The following is an 11,024-nucleotide window of genomic DNA, read 5'->3' on the forward strand; positions in this document are numbered from 1 at the left end:
TCCCTTCAGGGCCATGGGAAAGAAATTCGCCATGACCCTGTCGTCACCCCCGGCGGCCTCGATCCCGGTCGTGTAGACCTGGAGAAACTCGGCGGGGTTGACGTTCCCGTCATATTTTTCGGCGATGGTGGGCCGGAACCTTGGGGGCCAACGGACGTTCCGAAGGCTCGCGACAAAGGCTCTACAGCCGACACCACCAACCGGGGGCACGGAGGGCTGATCCCCGCGTCCGTGTTGACGTGACACTCCGGACGAGGAGGCGCCCTCCGTTGCGTGGGCAGCACGTCGGCCATTACGCCGGCGCTCGATACTGATGCGGACATCCGGCCCCCCACGCAGATCTTCCCGGGTCGGAGGCGCTGACGAAGGAGTGGCGGCCGAATGGCGAACAGCGGCCGCCGCTCGCCGCGCCCTCCGTCTTGACGACGCGGAGCCGGTGGTAGCAGTACCAGAGGTCTTGGTGGCGGAGGACCGCCCACCAGCATCTAGGCGCTGCCGCGCCGTCATGACCAAGTTGGCCACGTCGTCCAGCCAACGTTGGGCTGGAGACTCCGGGTCAGGGACAATGGGCGGGTGTCGTAGGAGCGCGCCCACAGCTTGGAGCGCGCCCTGGGGCGTGCTGCCGTCGGCGTAGACGAGGAGGCGACGCTCCCCATCTCGCCGCCCTTCTCCATCACCCGTGGATGTCGAAGTCGCGGATCCTTCGACCCTCTCGAGCGCCTCCTCCCGCCTAGGACTTTGGCGTGGAGGGGGCGGTGGAGTACGAGCTCGACGGCGTGGGTTCGGTTCCCCGTCGTCACCGCTAACACTCGGAGAGAGGTTGTGCGCCTTTGCTTGTTCGGCCATTGGGCTGAACAGGAAAAGCTTGGCGCACACGAAAAAATGCGAGAGCTTAGAAAAACACACGCAGAGTCCCCTACCTGGCGCGCCAGATGACGGAGCGTGGGGCTCCTCACCGGGAGACCGCGCAGGCCCCCCTTTGCCGGTTCGGCCAGGGGCCCTGGGTGAGATTCTAAGCTCCTAGTCTGTGGAAAGTTCGCGAGAATGAAAAAAGCACAAGACACGGGCGATGTATACAGGTTCGGGCCGCTGAGAAGCGTAATACCCTACTCCTGTGTTCTGGTGGATCTATGTATGAAGAAGCTACAAAGAGCTGGAGAGCCAGAGAGCTCTTACTCTAGAAACCCTCTTCTCCCCTCTTTTCCTCTCGTGGGATCTACTCTCCAGATCCTCCTCCCCTTTTCGCCCCCTCTCTTAAGTGGGCAAGGTCCTCCTTTTATATCTCAAGGGGATACCACATGCACCACTTCTCCCTCTCTCTCTTTTTGGGTGGGGGCCCATCCTATCTATAGTAAAACTTGGCTTGCCTTCTCTTGGAAGCTGAAACACTGCCTGTTTTTGAGTGTGGCCACGCGTCCTCGTTCGTCTGACCTCGGGGATCACCCTGTCATCTCTTCATAAATGGGCGGAGATTTGCAACGGCTGCTGCCCGAGTGACCCTTCTGATGGGACGGCCCATACCTACCTCCACTCCGCCGGAAGCAGGTGCAACGTGGGAACACGGTTGTCTTCCGGCGACATAACCAGTGTCAGACCAGTCACAGACCGGTCACCTTTGTCCACCACGTGTCAGTTTAGCAATCTGCATGTTCGCCCTTCTTCATACAACGTCTTGCTTATAATGGTTGGGATAAAGCCTGGCATATATCTGACCAGGACCAACGTGCCATCTCCAGGAGCTAGCACGCTGGCTCCGGCTAGGGACGAGTGCCTAGAGACTCTCATCCTGACGGGACGGGGCGAGGCGTGTGTCAGATCGCCTGTTGCCACCTAACCCGCAATCTGACCGATCTGTGACCGGTCACAGACCGGATAAACGAGCGTGCCATACTGCGCTACATGTGGCGTGACGCGCTCGTCCAAACCGCAATAAATGCGGTTAGGTGAGCCCCGCTATGCTCACCTACCCCATATACGCGGCGCAAAACCCACAAGGGGTCGGGGCGCCTCGGCCCTCGGGGCCGAGACGGGAGCGGTCCGACCCCTCGGGGAGACAAAGAGAAGGGCGGCCGTATCACCCTCGGGCCCGACCCCCCCGAGGGGGTTAGGCCACGTGGGTGATCGTGTCTGCCTCAAGTCTCTAAGTCATGATACTCCCGGTCCCATGTCACCGACACCGCGCGATTCACGAAGTGAGTTTTTGCCACGAACGCACCCAATACACTCCAATATGTCCAAAATTCATGTTTGGATGCTTTTTGAACTTATTCAATCCGGTCAAAAATATCGCACCCGTGGGGTCTCAACATATGCCAATATTGGTATTAATTGACAAAAGTACCCGCGCGAGTCACGAAGTGAGTTTTTGCCACGAACGCACCCAATACACTCCAATATGTCCAAAATTCATGTTTGGATGCTTTTTGAACTTATTCACTCTGGTCAAAAACATCGCACCCGTGGGGTCTCAACATATGCCAATATTGGTATTAATTGACAAAAGTACCCGCGCGAATCACGAAGTGAGTTTTTGCCACGAACGCACCCTATACACTCCAATATGTCCAAAATTCATGTTTTGGTGCTTTTTGAACTTTTTCATTCCGGTCAAAAACATCGCACCCGTGGGGCTCAATAATGATCGGTCTCTTCAAGACTGCCACATTACTCACAAAAATCGGGACAAGCCGGTTCGTTTTTCCTGGAGATATGGTGATGGCGCTTCGGTCGGCGAGCGTAATTAACGCGCGCACGATATGTTCCATCTCGACTGCCACAGCCGCATATCCACCTCATGCACCGCAAACGGGCGAATGGGATTAGTGGAAGCGTGGGCGCGAGAAACGAGGGGGCGAGTTAGTGGGCGCGAGAAACGAGGAGCCGGGAACAGCGTTGGCAAGGGTATAAAGTCGCCGAGGAAGAGATTTGCTTCCTTCCTCTCGCCATTATTCCCCTTGTCTTCGCCGCTTGCGCCCTAACTCCTTGTTTCCTGTGCCCTACCTTCGCCACACGCGCTCGCTCTCAAACATCTCTTCTTCCGGCGTCATGGCACGGGGCTCCGCTCCGCTTGACGGTAGCGTGCTGCCGCCTTCCCGCATCGTGAGCGAGAGACAGGCCGGGCTGCCGCGCCACTTCATGCCGGAATCTGCCACCGGCCGGGAGATAGTCTCGCTGGGCGAGGAACGCCCGGCGCCACACTACCCGGGGCGGTCCGTCTTCTTCCTCCCTTTCGCAATGGCAGGGCTGGTTCCGCCATTTTCTTCTTTCTTCATGGATGTTCTGGAGTTTTACGATCTCCAGATGGCGCACCTCACCCCTAACGCGGTAATGACATTGGCCATCTTCGCGCGCGCGGGTCCGGGATGCCGCCGATCATATCGTCCACAGCTTCGAGGGTTCGGCCCCTCGGCTCGCGTTCGCCCTCGACTCCGACGAGGAGGGCGATGACGGCGGTGTGGGCGACAGTGGCGACGAGGCTGGCGACCCGGGCGCATCGGAGTGAGCCCCCAGGCCCCCGCCAATCTTCAGTTTTTTCTTCTTTTCTTTCTTCCAAGGCCTTCGGGCCTCCTTTTTGTATAGATTAACTTAATCTGCAATCAAAATAAAGAAATTTCTGTGTCAATTTCATTTTGCTATGTGTATGAGATGAGGATGATCTGTGCCGTGGTCCTTTTATGTCTTAACTTGATTAAGGGCTCGTGCCCAGGTCCCAGTCCTCAAAAGGCGCGGGTCGGGGCTAGTGCCTGGGGAGATCCACGTGTCAAGACTGGCCAGGCCGGGAGCGTGGTGACCGAGGGTTATGGGTGACCCGATTGTGGGTTTTTGCCGATTCTCCCCCGGAGTTCACCACGCCCCGGGGCACGGCTCGGTTCTGGGCCCCTTTTGGCGATTTTAGCCGACCCGAGCCCCCGAGGGCAGGATTGAGCACAAGTGACCTATTTCAAGTCAAGATTCTTCAAAAGGAAACAACAGCACAGATACAGCCTTTAGGAAATCGAAAATGCTTTTATTGAAATACAGATAGAAGAAAAAATATGCATATGTGGTAGCCCCCGGCCAACCCTGCACGCCTGAAGGGGGTGCGGGGTTGGCCCGAGCCCGAAACCTGACACCCGAACTCCATTAGGGATAGAAGCGACGAAGGTGTTCGATGTTCCACGGGTTAGGCAGCTCTATGCCGTCGCCCGTGGCCAGCCGAACGGAGCCCGGCCGGGGGACGCCGATCACTCGATACGGACCCTCCCACATTGGTGAGAGCTTGCTCAATCCAGCACGCGTTTGGACGCGGCGTAGGACGAGGTCGTCGACGCAGAGTGATCGAGCCCGGACGTGGCGCTGATGGTAGCGCCGCAGGCTCTGCTGGTAGCGTGCGGCTCGGAGGGCCGCGCGCCGCCTTCGCTCTTCCAAGTAGTCGAGGTCATCTCTGCGAAGCTGATCTTGATCAGCCTCGCAGTACATGGTGGCCCGAGGGGACTTCAGGGTGAGCTCGGATGGGAGAACCGCCTCCGCGCCGTAGACGAGGAAGAAAGGCGTTTCCCCGGTTGCTCGGCTTGGTGTGGTTCGGTTTGCCCAGAGCACCGCTGGCAACTCCTCGATCCACGAATCGCCGTGCTTCTTGAGGATGTTGAAGGTCTTGGTTTTAAGGCCCTTGAGGATTTCCGCATTGGCGCGCTCCACTTGGCCATTGCTTCTGGGGTGGGCGGGTGAGGCGAAGCAGAGTTTGATGCCCATGTCTTCGCAGTAGTCACCGAAAAGCTCACTAGTGAATTGGGTGCCGTTATCCGTAATAATACGGTTAGGCACCCCAAACCGGGCTGTGATGCCCTTAATGAATTTAAGTGCGGAGTGCTTATCGATCTTGACGACCGGATAAGCCTCGGGCCACTTAGTGAACTTGTCGATCGCGACATACAGATACTCAAACCCGCCCGGGGCCCGCCTAAACGGTCCCAGGATATCGAGCCCCCAGACAGCAAACGGCCATGAAAGTGGTATGATCTGCAGTGCCTGGGCCGGCTGATGGATTTGCTTGGCGTGGAACTGACACGCTCTGCATCGCCGGACCAGGTCGACCGCATCATTGAGAGCTGTTGGCCAATAGAAACCTTGACGAAAGGCTTTGCCAACCAAGGTGCGCGAGGCGGAGTGGGCTCCGCATTCGTCTTCATGGATATCAGCAAGAAGCTCGACGCCTTGTTCCCGAGGAATGCACTTCAGGAGGATTCCGTTAGCCGCGCGCCGATAGAGGGTCCCTTCTATCAGCACGTAGCGTTTGGAGATGCGCTGGACGCGTTCACTTCCTTCGCGGTCCTCGGGTAGAGTCTTATCTGTGAGGTATGCTTGGATCTCAACGATCCAAGCAATCAATCTAAGGGAGCTGGGAGCGCTCCCCTCGGGTCCCGAGGCCTGGACTCCGACGGGCCTCGGGGGCCGGTCAGGCGCGTCCGTCTCCCCTAAGGGGTCAGGTCGCGCCGACGGCTGGGCAAGCCTTTCTTCAAAGGCGCCCGGTGGGGTCTGGGCTCGCGAGGAAGCGAGCCGTGAGAGTTCGTCGGCAATCGTGTTATCCCGTCTGGGCACGTGCCGAAGCTCTATCCCGTCGAAATGGCGCTCCATACGCCGTACTTGCCGTACGTAAGCATCCATCTGCGGGTCAGAGCACCGGTATTCCTTACAGACCTGGTTAACAACCAGCTGGGAGTCGCCTAACACCAGGAGGCGGCGGATCCCCAGTCCAGCTGCCACCCTGAGTCCCGCAAGGAGTCCCTCGTACTCTGCCATATTATTGGTCGCCCGAAAGTCAAGGCGAACCAGGTATCTGAGGACGTCTCCGCTCGGCGAGGTCAATGTGACCCCCGCACCGGCGCCCTGAAGAGACAGGGAGCCGTCGAACTGCATCACCCAGTGGGCGGTGTGAGGCAGCTGCGAGGGGCCCGAGCTGGCCTCGGGGACTGAGACGGGCTCGGGAGCCGGGGTCCACTCTGCCACAAAATTGGCGAGGGCCTGGCTCTTGATAGCGTGACGTGGTTCAAAGTGCAAATCGAACTCAGAAAGTTCAATTGCCCATTTCACCACCCGTCCTGTACCCTCTCGATTATGCAAGATTTGGGCGAGGGGGTAAGACGTAACCACCGTGACCCGATGCGCCTGGAAATAATGGCGCAGTTTCCTCGAAGTCATCAGAATAGCGTAAAGCATCTTCTGGGCCTGAGGGTATCGGGTCTTGGCGTCCCGAAGGGCCTCACTAACAAAGTAGACGGGCCGCTGCACCTTTCGGTGGGGCCGATTTTCTTCGCCAGGGGCCGCATCCCTGGGGCGCTCTTCGTCCAAGCGGCCTCGCGGGGCGCACTTGTCTTCTGTGCCGACGACCTCGGGGTCGGAGGACGACAGGTGCGGCCTTCCCACAGTGGCCTCAGGGCCGTCCTGGGGGTCGGGGGCTCCTGGCGTCGTCGGACAAGCGGGCAAAGGGTCAACCCCGGTCGTCAGGAGCCTTAGGCCACCGTTCGGCTCGGGGGCCTCTTCTCCCTCCTCTCTCCCGGGTCGAGTCGGCACAGGGTTAACCTCGGGGTCAGAGGGCGATAGGTGCGGCCTTCCCGCAGTGGCCCTCGGGCCATCCTGGGGGTCGGGGGCACCTGGCACCGTCTGACAAGCGGGCAGAGGGCCAGCTCCGGTCGTCGGGGGCCTTGGGCCACCGTTCGGCTCGGGAGCCTCTCCTCCCTGCTCTCTCCCGGGCCAAGCCAACACAGAGTGGGGATGCGCGGAATGAGGGTTGTCCTCATCGCGCTCCACAACTAACGCCGCACTAACTACCTGCGGGGTCGCCGCTAAGTAGAGTAGCAAGGGTTCACCTGGCTCCGGGGCGACCAGAACTGGGGGAGAGCTAAGATACGCCTTCAACTGAGTGAGGGCACGTTCAGCTTCCTTCGTCCAGGTAAACGGCCCGGAGCGTTTGAGGAGCTTAAATAAGGGTAGCGCCTTCTCTCCCAGCCTCGATATGAACCGACTTAGGGCGGCCATGCAACCGGTGACGCATTGCACATCCCTAAGCTTGCTGGGGGGGCGCATCCGTTCTATAGCTCGTATCTTCTCGGGGTTGGCCTCAATGCCTCGGGCAGAGACCAAGAACCCGAGAAGCTTGCCCGCAGGTACACCGAACACGCACTTATCGGGGTTCAGCTTTATGCGGGTGGAGCGGAGACTCTCGAAAGTTTCCGCCAGATCTGAAAGTAAAGTTTCTCGGTCGCGCGTCTTCACAACCAAGTCATCGACATAAGCCTCAACATTACGTCCTATTTGGCTACCCAAAGAAATTCGAGTAGTACGTTGAAAAGTAGGACCTGCATTCTTTAACCCGAATGGCATTGTCGTATAACAATAAGTTCCTATGGGGGTAATGAACGCAGTTTTTTCCTCATCCTCCCTAGCCATGCGAATCTGATGGTAACCAGAGTATGCATCTAGAAAACACAAAAGGTCGCACCCCGCTGTGGAGTCGACAATCTGATCTATGCGAGGAAGGGGGTAAGGGTCCTTAGGACATGCCTTGTTAAGGTCGGTGTAGTCGATGCACATCCGAAGCTTGCCGTTCTCCTTGGGAACGACCACCGGGTTCGCCAGCCACTCCGGATGGATGACCTCGCGGATGAATCCGGCCTCCAGAAGTCGCGCCACCTCCTCGCGGATGAAAACTTGACGTTCCGGGGCCTGCCGGCGCACTTTCTGCCGGACCGGCTTTGCGCCCGGCCGCACGGCGAGACGGTGCTCAATCACCTCCCTGGGGACCCCGGGCATATCCGCCGGTCTCCATGCGAAGACGTCAGCGTTTGCCCGCAGGAAGGAGACGAGCGCGTCTTCCTATTTGCCATCCAGAAGACCACCGATTCGTGTGGTCTTGGACGGGCCGTCGCCCAGGGCAACCTCCTTGACCGGGACCTCGTCGCACGTGACTATCCGCTGCCTCGGGGCGGCGGGGACGGAGGTGCCAAGCCTCTCGTCGCCACCCTCGGGCTTGGACGCAGCGGCGAGGTGGTCCGCGCGCTGCTCCATACAAGCGAGCGCGACTTTGAGGTCGCCATGGACAGAGATGGGGCCACCGGGGCCCGGCATCTTCATCTGGAGGTAGGCGTAATGGACCGCCGCCATGAACTTCACCAACGCGGGCCTCCCTAGGACCGCGTTGTAGGGCAGACTGAGGTCCGCCACATCAAAGTTCACCCGTTCCGTGCGGAAGTTGGCGGATCCACCGAAGGTGACCGGGAGGTCGATATGACCTAGCGGCCAAGTGTGCCCCGGCGTCACACCGATAATCGGCTGGGACGGCCGGAGCACCATCCCCGGGGCCTTGATGGCGTCAAAAGCTGCGGGGGAAAGGATGTTGAGGGCTGCTCCCCCATCAATGAGGACACGCCCCAGCTTCACGTTGCAAACAGTGGGGGAAACCACCATTGCGACCTGTCCTCCCCGGGCAACGCACGGTGGGTGGTCGGTCTGGTCGAAGGTGAGGGCAATCTCCGACCACCGCGCCCGGCGCGTCGCCTCATGAGTAGGGGCCGCGGCCAGAAGCTCTCGCTTCATGGCCTTGAGGCTCCGGCGAGAAACGTGAGCACACGCTCCCCCATCGACAGTGGCAATGGTGGCCCCAGGCTCTTGGAAACCTAGGTCATCATCGCCGTCATCGATGTCCTCGGCGGGGGCCTTCTGTTTGGCCTCTCTTCGCCGATTGCCGGAAGGAACCGCCGGGGACTTGCCCTCTCGGCGCTCCTGCCTCCTCTCCTCCTCCCACTTCCTCGTCCGCTCAGCCAAACTTTTGACTGCACGGCAGTCCGCGAGGTCGTGAAGGGAGGTGTTGTGGACGGTGCACCACTTGCCGGTTGGGCGCTCCCTGCTGGGAGCGCTGGCCTCCTTTTTGTCGCTCGCAGGCCTCCCCTTTCGGGTGGCCCGCGAAGCACCCTCGACGGCGAGGACATGACCCTCGTCGTCGGAATGGGCTGACCTTTTCTTCCTCCTCCTGTCACGCCGCCCTGTCCGAGCAGCGGATCCGGGGGCGGCCGAAGCTGCCACACCGGAACCGGAGGGGTTCCAGGTCCATGACTCCTCCGTACGAGCCACTCGGTCCGCGAGCTGAAAAAGCTCCGCGGTAGTCTGGGGCTCCTTGGAGGCGATCTTTTCGAGCATGCGGTTGTGCCGCACACCCCCCCTAAACGCGTAGATCACCGCGTGTGCAGGGATGCATGGTATGGTGTTGCGGACTTGACAGAACCGCTGAATGTATGAGCGAAGTGACTCATCATCCCTTCGCTGTATTGCGTGCAAGTCCGCTTCCTCACCTGGGCACGGATATGTGCCTTGAAAGTTCATGGTGAACTGTTGGCACAAGTCCTCCCAAGAGTGGACGGACGCGGGTGGCAAGTTCATTAGCCAACCCCGCGCCTGTCCCTTCAGGGCCATGGGAAAGAAATTCGCCATGACCCTGTCGTCACCCCCGGCGGCCTCGATCCCGGTCGTGTAGACCTGGAGAAACTCGGCGGGGTTGACGTTCCCGTCATATTTTTCGGCGATGGTGGGCCGGAACCTTGGGGGCCAACGGACGTTCCTAAGGCTCGCGACAAAGGCTCTACAGCCGACACCACCAACCGGGGGCACGGAGGGCTGATCCCCGCGTCCGTGTTGACGTGACACTCCGGACGAGGAGGCGCCCTCCGTTGCGTGGGCAGCACGTCGGCCATTACGCCGGCGCTCGATACTGATGCGGACATCCGGCCCCCCACGCAGATCTTCCCGGGTCGGAGGCGCTGACGAAGGAGTGGCGGCCGAATGGCGAACAGCGGCCGCCGCTCGCCGCGCCCTCCGTCTTGACGACGCGGAGCCGGTGGTAGCAGTACCAGAGGTCTTGGTGGCGGAGGACCGCCCACCAGCATCTAGGCGCTGCCGCGCCGTCATGACCAAGTTGGCCACGTCGTCCAGCCAACGTTGGGCTGGAGACTCCGGGTCAGGGACAATGGGCGGGTGTCGTAGGAGCGCGCCCACAGCTTGGAGCGCGCCCTGGGGCGTGCTGCCGTCGCCGTAGACGAGGAGGCGACGCTCCCCATCTCGCCGCCCTTCTCCATCACCCGTGGATGTCGAAGTCGCGGATCCTTCGACCCTCTCGAGCGCCTCCTCCCGCCTAGGACTTTGGCGTGGAGGGGGCGGTGGAGTACGAGCTCGACGGCGTGGGTTCGGTTCCCCGTCGTCACCGCTAACACTCGGAGAGAGGTTGTGCGCCTTTGCTTGTTCGGCCATTGGGCTGAACAGGAAAAGCTTGGCGCACACGAAAGAATGCAAGAGCTTAGAAAAACACACGCAGAGTCCCCTACCTGGCGCGCCAGATGACGGAGCGTGGGGCTCCTCACCGGGAGACCGCGCAGGCCCCCCTTTGCCGGTTCGGCCGGGGGCCCTGGGTGAGATTCTAAGCTCCTAGTCTGTGGAAAGTTCGCGAGAATGAAAAAAGCACAAGACACGGGCGATGTATACAGGTTCGGGCCGCTGAGAAGCGTAATACCCTACTCCTGTGTTCTGGTGGATCTATGTATGAAGAAGCTACAAAGAGCTGGAGAGCCAGAGAGCTCTTACTCTAGAAACCCTCTTCTCCCCTCTTTTCCTCTCGTGGGATCTACTCTCCAGATCCTCCTCCCCTTTTCGCCCCCTCTCTTAAGTGGGCAAGGTCCTCCTTTTATATCTCAAGGGGATACCACATGCACCACTTCTCCCTCTCTCTCTTTTTGGGTGGGGGCCCATCCTATCTATAGTAAAACTTGGCTTGCCTTCTCTTGGAAGCTGAAACACTGCCTGTTTTTGAGTGTGGCCACGCGTCCTCGTTCGTCTGACCTCGGGGATCACCCTGTCATCTCTTCATAAATGGGCGGAGATTTGCAACGGCTGCTGCCCGAGTGACCCTTCTGATGGGACGGCCCATACCTACCTCCACTCCGCCGGAAGCAGGTGCAACGTGGGAACACGGTTGTCTTCCGGCGACATAACCAGTGTCAGAC

General features: G+C 59.8%; 1 protein-coding gene across 1 annotated transcript; it reads right to left on the reverse strand.

Moving 5' to 3' along the window:
* Positions 1 to 1,521: 1,521 nt before the first annotated feature.
* Positions 1,522 to 7,794, reverse strand: LOC136353513 (uncharacterized). Its single transcript, XM_066304513.1, has 2 exons — positions 4,614 to 7,794; positions 1,522 to 1,613 (listed from the first exon to the last, which is right to left on the reverse strand). Exons 1-2 carry the CDS (start codon positions 7,786 to 7,788, stop codon positions 1,522 to 1,524), a joined length of 3,267 nt encoding a protein of 1,088 aa, XP_066160610.1. The 5' UTR covers positions 7,789 to 7,794.
* Positions 7,795 to 11,024: the final 3,230 nt, after the last annotated feature.

The sequence above is a fragment of the Oryza sativa genome, chromosome 10, assembly GCF_034140825.1.
Source record: "Oryza sativa Japonica Group chromosome 10, ASM3414082v1".
Classification (NCBI taxonomy): Eukaryota; Viridiplantae; Streptophyta; class Magnoliopsida; order Poales; family Poaceae; genus Oryza; species Oryza sativa.

What these genes read in the sequence shown, in the direction of transcription:
- LOC136353513 (XM_066304513.1), bottom strand. Translation starts at nt 7,788, where the DNA reads ATGCCCGGGGTCCCCAGGGAGGTGATTGAGCACCGTCTCGCCGTGCGG. An exon ending in GACCTTCAACATCCTCAAGA is followed by an intron (nt 1,614 to 4,613) that starts AGCACGGCGATT and finishes TGGTGGACAAAG; the next exon opens with GTGACCGGTCTGTGACTGGT.